General features: G+C 41.7%; 1 protein-coding gene across 2 annotated transcripts; it reads right to left on the reverse strand.

Annotated features, from left to right (window-relative positions):
• Window positions 1–1,859: 1,859 nt before the first annotated feature.
• Window positions 1,860–13,580, reverse strand: LOC124649080. 2 transcript variants are annotated; one of them, XM_047188757.1, is made up of 22 exons: window positions 13,072–13,580; window positions 12,469–12,584; window positions 11,294–11,502; window positions 9,871–9,990; window positions 9,666–9,771; window positions 9,430–9,545; window positions 8,887–8,942; window positions 8,654–8,753; window positions 8,423–8,540; window positions 7,451–7,660; window positions 7,038–7,350; window positions 6,515–6,608; window positions 6,085–6,193; window positions 5,394–5,665; window positions 5,177–5,304; window positions 4,757–4,991; window positions 4,180–4,368; window positions 3,812–4,098; window positions 3,545–3,725; window positions 3,194–3,436; window positions 2,469–2,551; window positions 1,860–2,371 (listed from the first exon to the last, which is right to left on the reverse strand). In XM_047188757.1, exons 1-22 carry the CDS (start codon window positions 13,563–13,565, stop codon window positions 2,227–2,229), a joined length of 3,924 nt encoding a protein of 1,307 aa, XP_047044713.1. In that variant the 5' UTR covers window positions 13,566–13,580; the 3' UTR covers window positions 1,860–2,226. The 2 variants fall into 2 exon arrangements, with proteins under 2 accessions (XP_047044713.1, XP_047044712.1); XM_047188756.1 differs by having other exon boundaries at window positions 9,430–9,575.
• Between the last annotated feature and the right edge of the window lie 349 nt (window positions 13,581–13,929).

Genomic DNA, 13,929 nt, shown 5'->3' on the forward strand with positions numbered 1-13,929 from the left:
TGCAGGTACTCTAATTTTCACACCAGATGTTTGGGGGTGCCAGTCCTCCATAGAAGCTAGCATCCAGTCCCCATATTGCCTGGCAACATCCTCGTGGACTCCATCTCCACACTCCATTTCTCCATGGCCAAACAGCCCACAGACCTCACAGAACTTTGGGATCTTCTCGTACATGACCTGGAAGTGCAGCCTCTCGCTGCCCTCAGGATGTAGTCCAACAAATCTAGTCAGTGGTTTGTTGACATCCAACCTCACTCGAACACGAACGAAGCTAGTGCCGCTCGCTCCAAGTGCATACAGATCAATGCTTTTCACCTCTCCAATCCGCGCTGCCATGTCTCGGACCAGAGATTCCTTCCGAAACAGTGGCGGAACACCTCGCACTTGGGCCCATGCATAGATGCGGTTCAGTGTGATCGACTTAGGATCCGCTATCCCATCGTAAGGTTCCAGCATAACCCCTTGCTGTCTGAAAATCCAGGGACCTTCCTCCATTGCCCTATTCCAATCTCCAAGGCATGAGACTTGAAGGACAAACAGATTATCCTCCACAGGTCTAATAGACCACTTCTTGGCAAAACCCCACGCTGCATCCATCCTCTGGAAGAATGGTTGGTTTCCAAAGTGTTTCGTTGTATGCACTTTGACCACAGCCATCCATCTCGCCCCTTCCTGCAGGTTAACAAAATCCTCCTTGGGGAGAATCACATCATCTAGTTCCTCATCTTTCAACACCAGATTCTTCATCAGGTCCTGCAAAGTCGTCGGAGTCCTAGCCTCCGATGATCCGCCCTCCCGAGGGATCTTTGCCGCCATAGCCCGAACCTTCCAGAAGCCAAACCCTAACCCCTCCTCGGCCCCCTACTCCCTGCACCGCCAAGGCCGGGTAGACGTACAAGGACGTCCCCTTGGTCAGCCCGAGCGGGTTGCAGATCGAAAGAGAAACGCGGAGGAGAGGAGAAAGGTCGTTTGCTGCCTTCCGCCGTCAGATCGCCGGCGAGAGTCAAAACCCTAATCGCCTACGGAGACGAAAAGGTTATACAACTTGGAACTAACTTCTTCGGAGGGAAGGATGGCTGGATGAGATTCAATTGATTGGTGGCTGAAACGTGGAGCGTCGTGGGCTTTTCACGGATCGTTCGTGGTTCCGTCACGCTACGCGAAGCTCGTGTCGTGCCGCCAACAAGGCCACTTTTATTTGTTGGAGAGGATGCTTTCTTATGTTCTGACTTCCAAAGTCTCTAACATACAGATCGAGCTGCCAACGACGCGCATTCTGTTTGTCGGAGCGAGCGGTTGCTTATCCTGACACGAGGAGCACGACCCCCGTGGTTTCAGAATTTGCTAGCATATTCTAAGCAACATGTTATGATTAATAATATGCGGCCCGGTAAGTGAACTGTCCGGTTTTTCTCTCAACTAATTTAACACGGTCAAAGGTTGTTGTAGAACCACTAGTTAGTATTAGACGATGGAAATCGTGCGGCAGGCACAATCAGCTATTTCAAAACCTTCATGATATGAATCATGCATATTAGACGATAGAAGGTGATAATATGCTCTCTCTTTTTTCAGATTCTGGAAGGTAATGCTTGAAGACGGAGTTCACGCGAAAGCTACATCTCAGGGAGCCCCTTGCTCCGATGCTCCTCCCAACATATTAAATCTGCATAATAACACTACCAATGTGAAACACACCGAGGCCTCGAACCGCCCACCATGGCCCGTCTAGCTAGATGCTAAACTAAACAAATGCTACTCCTTCCATAATTCTTGTCATGGTTTTAGTTCAAATTTGAACTACAGTCACAATAAGAATTATGAAACGGGGTAGCTTTTTGTGTTCATCAACACAGAGGTGGTTTCATACTTGATGCTTTGCCCTTACCCACCTCAATATCAAGGCAGGAGATTGAGAATAAATTAAGAGCTAAAAAAGTCCTGCTACCTCTATCTACCGGTTATTAGCTCATGTAAATTTGTAAGCCTATATGATGTCTAAATCCTACAACGAATGGATCAGTTAAACCTTCTTTTATCTACAAGGGGGAAAATTTATGACTGCACAAGATTGATTAACGGTGGACTATAACCATGCATTCTAGTTGCTTGCTCTCTTTCGGGTCGACAAAGAACGGACTAAACTTTCTAGCCTTCCTTTTATCAACTCCCAAAAACTCAAGTTGCGGAAGAGCTCCCATGAGCATTTCAGCGATCCAAATTGCATCACTGCCAGAATATAGCTGGGTCCTTGCTGTATACCGCGCGATCCTGGATCTCTAGAATCGAGACGTGCCAATCGACGAGCCTTGCTTGGATGCATTTACACAACACAAGCCCAACTGGGAATAACCACCAGCTAGTTTCATCCCTGAAAACATTTCAAGTCGGAGTTTGTTAGGTAAAAGATATGGCAGACCCATGGCATTCAGTAACTCTTCTTTGCAGAGACAGCAAAAGATGTTTACCCGCCCAAACTCCAAGGCTGCATGCTTGGGTGTTTTTTCGTTGACGACTTATAATGCATAAATCCACATAGAAAGGCCACGACCTAAGCCAAGAGCAGATAGGTTACAAAGACTCAAGTACTGAACCTTGTATTAGAATAGCAGGTAGTATAAAAATATGATTATGAATTAATGATGGTATAGCTGAACTTGCTATTATTCAGCAGGCAGTAAAACATGATAATGACAGTATATAGTCGTGAGGCGATCATGCGTTCTTGCTTATAAAGGATACAACAAACGCAGGGATAGACAATATAGCTACTGTTGTCATGAGCAAATATTCAAATGGCACGAAATCTGATCCCACATGCCATCCAGACAAACCACTACGAACACCATTGCCTAGTTATTCGATAAATAGGCTACAAGCAATGTTATATGCCAATGTTATATGCTTGTGGAAGTGTGTGAATATTGTGAGGAAATACGCAACTTGTGTTATGAAACCACAGGCTGCTATATATACGCGGAGTGTAACACCTAATACAACGGTAACACTACACATCTAATATATGTATATACATCTCTAACAGATATGTGCATGTGCAAAAACTCTATGATGATATCGAACACGATAAAGCAATGTGAAATTCATGCAGAAAGCAGTGATAATGTTTATATATTCCACAAGATTTAGAACATTCAAAATAAATGGCGAAATACATATAAAGTAGAGCACTTACAACATTAACCAGTGATGTAATGTTCCACAACGCATACACCCGAGAAAGGCCTGCTGAGCGACGTGGGCCATGACTAAAGAGAGCATTTATCCCAGCAGGAAATGGTGCCAGTATCCCAAGAGGAAGAACAAACAAGACTAACAAAAGATCAACCATGGAGTAAGAATATAGCTGGAGAGACGTTAGTAATACTAAGCTAAAATCTGCAAGAAGCAATATTGAAATGACCAAACCAACAAGATCCTGCAGTTAAGAAAGCAAGAGAACCATGATGAGTGCAAGATACTGTAAACCCTCACACGCACACTATGGATTGAAAATGATGTTAGACCGCTGTGAAAAACAAGTCACCTGATGTCCAACTGGTTTAGTATTGTGCAAGAGAAGAGACAGAGGATAAAACAAATCACTCCTGTCTTTAAGCACCATTAAGTTGTCACTGTAGAGAACCCCGCCGGTTATTCCTTTACACATATAAGCATCATTGCTCCTCGAGTGGCCTAGTTGAGAGTCGGCATTTACATTGTGGTTTCTGTTCGACATACTAGGTTTCGTTAGAGATAAATTGTGATAAGAGAGGAGATTGGAGAATTCTTAGAGGTAGTACAAATAACTCACTGTGAAGGTTGATCAAATTTTACTCCAGAGCCACCTTGAAGTTCAGAAACCACTGCTTCTACCCCCAGAGAATGAATAACAAGACCATATTGACAGTACCCTAATGCAGTAACTTGAAACCATGCAAGGTCAACACGTACACAGTATGTGTTCAAGGCAGGATTTGCATGAGTGTCAAGCCATTTGAGCACAGGAAGAAATGTTGCTTTCAAATTTCCACGGCGAACCAAACGCAATTGGGCATTCATTCCAGCAACTAGACGGTGCCATATTGATGATTGTACAGCCTATAATTGATATTTATCAGCTTAAATCAATAAGACATTAAGTACAGCGATTCAGCACAGCATGAAATGTTTCAGATCAACCTGGCTAATAAGACTTGTGACCACACTATCACTGTGAAGTGAAAATGGAGCCATATAGCTTCCATCACCGCCAAAAATCAAGGACAATGGAAACCTTTGATGAAGACTAGCAGGGAGATCGGGCCTCTTCTCATCACCACCAAGGAAAAAATCCAAATAACCTAGCATTAAATCTGGAGTAGCTGCCACCTATAAATTGGAAAGCAGAGACCATCCTCAGCCCAATATAACACTGTCATTTATATAAACTTTCGTAATTGTAAGTGCAGCCTACGCACTTGTACTGCTATAGTTGCAGATAATGCAGTCAAACATTGCGTCATTGCCACACTTGCAAATCAATGGCTTCAACTTTTAATATGTACCTAAAATCTTTCTAGTTACCCTGGATGCATCTAGTTACTATGCTTGTACACACTTGAAAGATGGAATAAGAAGCTTACAGCATGCAGACGACCCTTAGAAGGCATTGGTTTCCTCTAAGAAAGTGATACCAAACAGCATAACTCCAAGCATACTCAAGTTCTTGACAAAAGTACAAGCTCATATTAAACATTTGGTATTGGAAAACACATACCTTCAGCCCTTCATAAAGTGCACGTGAACGGCAGGACCGTAAGCATGAATGATCATATTCAGATCGAACAAACTCACGTAGTCTTTGTAACTTTTTCCTTCTGCGCCACTGTTGCCAGGACCATGCCAAGGGGTAGGAAAGTATACACAGGATACTACAAATTGATCCTTCCCACCACTGATAAGCTGCCAGAGCATTGATCTCATCGACAAACTTATTAAATGCATCCTCATATCTGACAATTGAAGAACAGCGCATAAAAAGAGTCAATATTCAATTTTATGTTTCCAGAAAACAACCAAAGGCTAGATATATTTGAGGCAAAGAAGCAAACAAATAACAGCTGGGAAAAAAATAACAATACTACCCAAAAAGATTGAAGGAAAATTTGCACAAATGTAATTTGAGCATGGGCATTACACAATCTCTGTAATCTGCTCCGGCGGAGTGTGCGGAAGATGCCAAGGTTCACTGAAGGTGTTTGGACCCATGAAAAACATCCTGTGCACATGGCAGTGAGATTCTTCGGCCCTGTTGGTTTCCAATACCTGTCACATTAGCAGAAATTTCAATCAACACCCAGAATGATACACCACAGCTTAATGTAATGAGCCAGGACAACAATGTATTCCACTACCTCATTCAGTGATTCAAGGAAAGGAAAAGAGTGATCAATTTGGGAGCCATGTTGAGTTGGTGCTGGTCCAGGAAACTCATCAGTGCCAACAAACTTCATTCGAGCAATACTCAAAACAAGAGCTAATAAAACTAGAAGGCCTGAGAGAAGCAGGCCAAACAACCAAGGTCCACCAAAAGTGTATATCAGCTCTTCGAGAGCAGTAAAGCAGTGAGGCATTCGATATCTATCTGACACACATTTGTACGGGCATGGGGTTTCAGCAACACCTCCTGTCAAAAGGTTACCCAGGATTAGAATGTTGAAGTAAACTAACAAAATTATTACATGGTGAGCACAAAAATTCTGAAACTAGAAAATATATAGAGAGAAACTCGCTGGCGAGCCAAAAGAATAAAGAGAAAAACTTGTAATCCAGTCTAGGTTGTATTTTAAAACATAACGCAATGAGCTAAAAGCAAATCACTCAGGGGCTATCAGAATAAAGGTGGCTGCATCTAACCCCCATAGGCTCTTTAGCAAACAAGACCAGTAGACATAGGAATTCATGAACAACAGCACATAGAATAAATCCCACAAGGTTATTTATATATAAAACACCACATGTAGGATGTTCAGGCTATTGAATTTGCTCGATCTGCACTTTTCAGATACATATTTCTCACAGAGAAATAAATACAGCAAGAACTACCTCGGATATTAATGTATACAGCCCGATGAGGGAGCTCATTTGTAGGGCATGGAGAACACAAGGACTTAGAAGACCCAGTAATGTTCTTGTATGTTCCTGAAGGACACTCCTGCATTTCGCCACAGAAATCATTGCAACAATGTTAAGTAGTAAAGCCAGTTACTGCTAATTGCGCAAACAAATACAAGGTATGACTCTAGCACACTTCTATGTTACAATGGTATGTTTATCTAATGTAAACACAGAAACACGGTAAGCAACAAAATTCTCGGTGTAGCAATGCAGCGAATTGTTCTAACAGAAAAGGCATTATGTGCCTCACAAATTCATAGCAGGCCAAAAAATCTACAAAGGGCAATGAACCGTTCACAGCTCAAGAAATTACGGCACAAAGGAGTGCACTTGACATGTTCCACGTTCATATGCTTACCTTGCAAAATGTACCATAAAGACCTGCCGGACAATCTTTTCCTGTAACAGTGCCATTCTCACCAGGAAAACCTTGGCCTTCAACAACTCCTCCTCTGTCATAACAACACAGAGTCAGTGTACAGGTTTGAGAATGTTCTGTGCATCTAAGACATCTTCAGTTGTTCAACAGCTACAAAAAGATGGGAGTACAGACTAGAAAATCATTGAACCCTGACAAGCTAAAGGGAACACGAACAAAAGAAGAAGAAAAAAGTGTAACACCAGTAGTAAGTTTAAAAATACACAAGGTACACAAAAAACTTGTTTTATAAGGCGATAAAAAATCCTTTAAACGACTCCAGAGTCAAATTAAGGAACTGTAAAACTATATATATTATTCTGGAGCACCATCACAAACTGAACAAATAAGTAACAATACAGATGCAATGCCAGTGTAAAACAACCTGCTACTTACTGAACAGCTAGCAGATAGAACAAAAGGGCAAAGCCAAACAGAGAAAGCATCAGATTTCAGGACACACCTTGCAAGTATTGATCCCTTAACAGTTGCAAAAGGAACATAGTCATCTCCAGTGGGAATGTCGGACCAGTGGAAGTGAATGCGACCACCTCCACCTCCACCGCTACAATTGCTTCCAACCCCACCAACACTAGAAAGTACAGAGTTCTTCTCTAGGGATAAAGTCCTCACAAATAGAAGAATTGTGCCCCCAGAACCACCACCAGGTCCTCCATTTGAAGCATTAGTTGCCATGCCAGTGAAACTACCACCATTTGCCTCCACTGAACCAGATACGGAGAGAATAGGCAGAGATTGCTCCAAAGACCCCATCACTGAAATGTGGAAATGAAAAAGCACCAAAGGTCAGTGCTGTTAAGAACAAAAATGACCAAATAAAGGATGGTAGTTGTTCATGCACCCCATAACTGTTACCTATTATACCACCACCAGCCGTTGAAGATGTCGTACTGACATTACCACTTCCACTGCCAAGTTCACAAGGTAAATCAGCACTACCATATGCAGCTCCACCTCCTGCATGACTGCCACTGTAAAAACCATCTCCCCCTTTACCACCATGCCCACCCCCGCCACTAAGGCCACTGCTTAACATTCCTCCTCGTCCAATTCCACCTCGGCAACCTGCCATCATAAAAAAATATGTAAAATAATACATAAGTTGGCAGAAGTGTGACAAAAAAAAGGACATCAAAAGAGCCTCTAACTACTATATTATGCATAAAAAATTAAACATATTGAAGCAATACATAATTCAAAACTTCATAGGTATGTTTGTTGTGAAAAAGGCTTTAAAAGCCATCTCACGCAGTTGCAGCAAGGTTTGGCAAAAAGGTTTTGCAGCTACAACTGCATGGAAAATATGCAAGATAATGATCATAACAGCACCATGTCCTTAAGATTCCTAGAACACAAAAGAAAGAAATTAACAATCAAAAAAGAAACATAGTGATCATGTCCTTCAACAAATACAAGAAAATATAATGCAATATAACATACAGGATGCACACTTCCATGGCAATTCAACGATATCATGTTACAAGATAAATGAATTGCCAATCAGATCTGCATCTGATATTTCCAACCAAGCAATTACAACTTAGAGCAAACACATGTGGTGTGACACAACATACAAATCACAAAAGATGTTAAGCTATCTGCAGAGTTAGACTTAAGGGTAAATTTACTGTTGCAATGTTGTGCTATGTTGCTCTACATAAATCTAGTTATGGGATTCTTTACCAATTACAATATTTTTTCTGTTATGGATCCCAAAAAGATGGTTTCAGCTAACTGTTGCATCCAAAGGTGGAACAGATAGTTTTCAAAAGCCACCACAATGACAACGAACACTAAATGGCAAAACAAGAAACAGTGAATTGGTACCTAATCCCGTTGCACTAATGCTCCCACGTTGCTGCACGGTGACATTTCTCGCTCTATTGAAATTAATGACAGTTCCTTGCACAAGGCCAGAAACATCAATATCTTCAACACGGCATATCTGCATAAAATATTCCGCTACGGATTACATATATTACATTTAAAGTCATTTAGAAAACAAGAAATGTGTGAACCCACACTGCATGTGGAATGTTTAGAAATTTAAGAGTGCACCTGTAGAGTAAAGGACAATGAAGAATTCAGATTGCAATCCTCAGGAGGATGAAAAATTTCTGTAGGACAACTCTCATTTTCACAATTCAGCTTTGGGGCCCTAGAGTAGCCACAAAAGCGCATTAAACATTTGAACCTCTCCATGACTAAGGAAAATAGCATAACAGAAGTATTCAAGACGAAAACTAAAGACAGAAATATTTAACACAAAAACTAAAGGCGGTAGTATTTACGCATTATCACTGCTCGTATTTGTAAGTGGGCCGCGTAGAACAGCTCCAGGTCCAACCTAAAAATAGTAGTATCCATTAGCATATTCCGCTCTTTGAATGACAACAAAAGATCAGAGGCATCTAGATGCCAAACTGAAGCATGAAATTGAACGGGTTATGCCAACGTACACCATTCAAGCCAGAGAAAAGAAAAGGAGTACTTCAAATGGTGTACTCATAGTTTAAAAAAATCGGGAAAATATGTTCAGTTTGATTACAGAAAGTAACATAATCCATCACATGAAGTAAGTTCCAACAATCATATTCAGTATCCTGATTCTTCAGTTCCAAGAGAAATGAATAATACTATTGGATAGAACATGCAAACTGGTGATCAAGCTCCCAAACAACAAACTTTACAATGCACCAAATTATAATGACATGAAGGACAATAAACACTATTAGACCTCTAGATACAACTTAAGCCCATAAATTTGTGCCAAGCGCAATCAGATAGCGAAAACTTTAGACAAATAGACAGACAACTGAAAGAACTTGATGTACCACTATGTTGTAGAACAGTGATAAAATAAGACGTTGTGCCTCAATCATGTCTCCACTTCCAGATAGATTTAGAATGCCTTGACCATGAATTCCAAGATTAGCATTAGACTGTATCACTGATGATTCCTGACAAGCATGTGAACAAACTATCATACAGAAGGTAATGGCGGGTTAAAGGGGTGTACACCTTACGATGGTAGGCCAATAACATACCCTCAAAACTATCAAATTGCTACCTTCCACTAAAGAAGTTGCAACTCCTGAATCTCTGCCACCATCAATAACCATCCTAGAGTTCCACATAAGGAGCATCTTTACAGACATTCGCAGAGCACCAAAGACCTGAAAATATTAACAACAGTACAGTGCAAATGCACCAAGTAAATGGTTAAAATGTCCAAAAATATGGTAGCCAGCAGAAAACCAACAGGAGATAAATACCTGTACTGTGGAATCACTCATAAGAAGTTCCTCAGCCAGCAGTTCAAATTCTGAATACGGATAATGTGTCAGGCCAAAAGTTAGAGTGGACCGAGATATAAGACTAATTTGTCCTTGAGCCTGAAAATAAGAAAGGAAATAAAAAGGTTCTCAGAACATCTTGAATCGATAGAACAGAATAGACTTTAGAGAGAGAAAACATGACTCCACTAAAAGGACTCTTTGGTTCATAGGAAAAGTGATTTTCCTTTGGTGATATTGTTCATCAGTTTGGTAAGGAATGGAGCAAAGGATAAGCGCAGGACAATTTCTTTTGATTCTGTTTCAAAGGGAAAACACAGGAATTTTACAATCCATTTGGACCTCTTTTTAGACTTCGTACACACAAGTACGAGACTTAAGTCGCTAGTGGCATACTAATAACACAATAGTACTTGTTCATGCGGTTTGACATTGATGTGACTGTGTTTATTAGGATTCCTTTGTTTTTCCTATTCATGTGAACCAAGCAAGTTCACAAAATTCATGCGTTATCAATCCTCTATTTTGCACATGCATTCCTATTTTATTCCTGCATTTTTCATATGCCTACGCTTTTGGGGTCCTGCATAACCTTTTCATATCAGTGCAAATAAGAGTTATATTCTATTACATTTTAGGCAGCGAGCTTAATAGCAGGGAGTTGCGACTACTTAAGAGAAATGAGCCACAAAGCCACAAAAAGGTATATAAGATAATTTATTGGTTGAAGAAAGCACAAGACAAGACACCAGTCACCAGTATAATGGTGGTCCACTTATCTGACAGGAAACAGGACTCTCTGTTAAACAAAATAGTTTATGGTTGTTGTGCGAGTTCATACATACCAATATAAAGGCAAGAGTTAGGATGTCATAATTTTTTGTCTGAGCCTTCTGAAATCTTTAATTCATTTTCATTATTCTTCATCAATGGTTGTGGATAAAAAATAGTCCCCTCTGATCAATAATATACTTATTACCTCCTAATTATAGGCATCGCCTTTTAACTACTCCCTATTGTTAATTTGCATGCATGGAAATTGGTGATTTTCGTGCTTGAAATTTTAGATGCGCATGTGCAACGTTCTTACTTTCGAGTGAAGCGCATTGTCAGTGATTTTCAAACGGCTCAGAAATTTCTTGTTCTTGTAGGTCCATGTTTTCTAGTCTTCTTCCACTACCTAATATTCAAGATAAGAAACTATACTTATGTCATGTGAACTTTTTTCCATGTTTAATTTATGTTAGTCGAACGTGCTTTGTGTGTGCCTTGTCACTACTCTCAACAAAAGTCACAGAAACAAATATTGTGGTATTGGCAAGATCATTTCAATAAACTGTCAATGAAGAATATGTTTTAAGCTCTCGCTCAAAAAGAAAAGATAATGTTTTAAGCCTCAGACCTGAAGACGACTCCAGCGCAGGGGCAGAGAAACTTTTGCATGATTCTTGATAAAAACATTTGTCCAGAGTGGCTCGTCTGGCGGGTCTAAAAAAACTGTATCCGTTTGTGTGCTCATGTTATTATTGCTAACAGTAATACTCTTAGGTACTTCTTCATATAGTGTTCCAGCTGCACCTGCATTTTCCGAACATCCTGAACTCCTCCCACCTGTAAATGTAACAATATTCAAACACCAACATTAAAATATTTGAATAAGCTTGTACAGACTGGGTCATTTCTACCTACTAACCATACAGTTAATACAAATATGGATAGCTAGTCCTCTCAAAATGAATGATAACCTTGGAATATTTACAAAAGGTAGGAAAGAATTGATAAAAGTGAATATGAACTTTTCATTTGGGAAATTTAACCAGCTACTTTGGTTTCTATCAAATTTCAGCTACAGATTCCAACATAAAATACTTTGTCAAACTAAAAGATAGAAACTCTGGACCAGCACGATGAAGTTTGCTACCTAACCTAGAACAGATCATGTTTGTTCACTTCACAGTCTGCCTTTGTGGAAGAAATGAGAATGAGGAGTATATCACTTCGCCATTCTCTCGAAGGGTTCGCTAAACAATATCAGTAACTGAAGCTACCACTCTTCCAAAACGCCAACATCACTCCCTAACAGGTTACCGGCAGAAACTTGTGGTTCTGATCAGTAAGATTCCAGATGTTTAAACCCTAAGTATGTGACCTATATTTGGTAAGAAAGCAATTATGTTCACTGAACTCAGGGTGACGGAAACCTGGGAAAACTTTGCAACCAAGTAAAATTTTCTTTCAGAGGCTAGTTTAAAGTAATATACTTAGTTGTTTGCATTATTGAATAATGTAAGAGGTTCCAAAATAGTTCAATGTTACAATAAACTGAATCCTATGCAATGGTTTTCCAAACCTGTAACAAAGTAGCATCTATTTTACAATCAACATCACTTTGCACCTCGGTTGACATTTAGTCTAAATAATATTTAAAGGCCAGAAAACTAAATTCAGCTCTACCACGAAAACACATACGGCATGAAGATGGCAGATTATGAAGAAAAACAACTCCATGTAACCCAGCAGGTACAACATCAATGAAATTATTGAAAAAAAAAATACTGGAAGCCCGTAGTGAATTACCATGAACAAAAAAATGAGTGTCATCATGCCTACTGAAAACATCAATAGAAACACGTCCTCCACCTCCCCCAGACAAACCATTGCCTCCACAGGCACTTATTTTGCCACCTCCTTGCCTGTTCCAACAAAGTATTAGAGACGGTCAACTGAAATACCAGTGGCATATAACCAACATATGTGAGTAAGACTGAATTCTACATCACCATTAATTAATTAATTAATACTGTTTAAGAAATAAGATTTGTGAAATGTAGATATAATGAGCCCTGTACTTATAGAAGAGGGTGATAGCAGGACCATATACTGCTATTCCATTATTAAATCTAAAATGCTCCAAATATCACCCCCTCTTCACATTCTAAGCGGATAGAAAAAACTGTCGATAAAGTAGAGATGATGAAATCGCGTTGCATATGCACTTCATTATTGAATATTTTACCAGTGACTTATGTTGCCAACCTTTCATTCAACAGAAGTACTTTCTAAATTGCTCTAAACCAGACGGATATGCACACTATGTATGATGTGCAAGCGTACACCAAAACCGTAGCAAAAATACTCACATGGTTGCACAGCCTTAAGATAGGTTGCAAAAATACTCACATGATTGCAGCCTTAAGATAGATGCTTCCCCCAGAGCCGCCCCCTCCATCGGTGCCACCATCTCCGCCATCGGCAAGAACTGTTCCATTCATGACGATCTCCTCCTCTGCAAACAACCACACTACTCCGCCACCGCCACCACCGTAGTCCTCCTCGACGCTAGTAGACCCCCCTTTGCTCCCATAGCTATGCGGGGTCTTAAGCTCAGCCCAGGCGTATATATCGCCGCCCCAAGAGTCCTCTTGAGCTTGCCCCTCCTTGACATAGCAGCTGGCACCACGGCCACCGTGCCCACCGCCATCCCCATACGTCCCGGTGGGTTCGCCGCTGGTCTTATCGGGCGGGGTGCCGGCAAGCGCAGTGGTGTCGATGACGGCGTCGTCGCCGAGAGTGATGTTGGTGGCCGCGAGAGACACCCACCCGGCCACGATGCGGGCTCCCCGGCCGAAACGGATGTCGCGTGACAGATTGGCGGAGACGACGCACCCTGGCATCTGGCATGTGACGGCGACGCCGTCGAGGAGCTGGAGGCTGCCATTCCCGCTGATGAAGATGCCGCCGCCTCCGAGGCGCACGGAATCGGGGACCACGCAGCGGGTGTCGAGGTCGCCCACGCCGCCTAGGTCGCCGGCGCAGGTCGCCGCCGGCGCGGCCGGCGGCGGCGGCAGCGCTGGGGGCGGGGGCGGCGTGTAGTCGTGGAACATGAGGACCGAGTAGGCGTCCGCGTCCTGGTCCCCCCGATCGTGAGCCCCGGGGGGGCTAGGGTTCCCCGATGCGGCGGCGATGAGGGCGAGGAGGAGGAGATGGTGGATGCGACAGGCGGAGGGGGAGGGAAATGTGGTTGGCCATGGGGTGGGA

Source organism: Lolium rigidum, chromosome 4 (assembly GCF_022539505.1).
Source record: "Lolium rigidum isolate FL_2022 chromosome 4, APGP_CSIRO_Lrig_0.1, whole genome shotgun sequence".
In the NCBI taxonomy this organism is placed as follows: Eukaryota; Viridiplantae; Streptophyta; class Magnoliopsida; order Poales; family Poaceae; genus Lolium; species Lolium rigidum.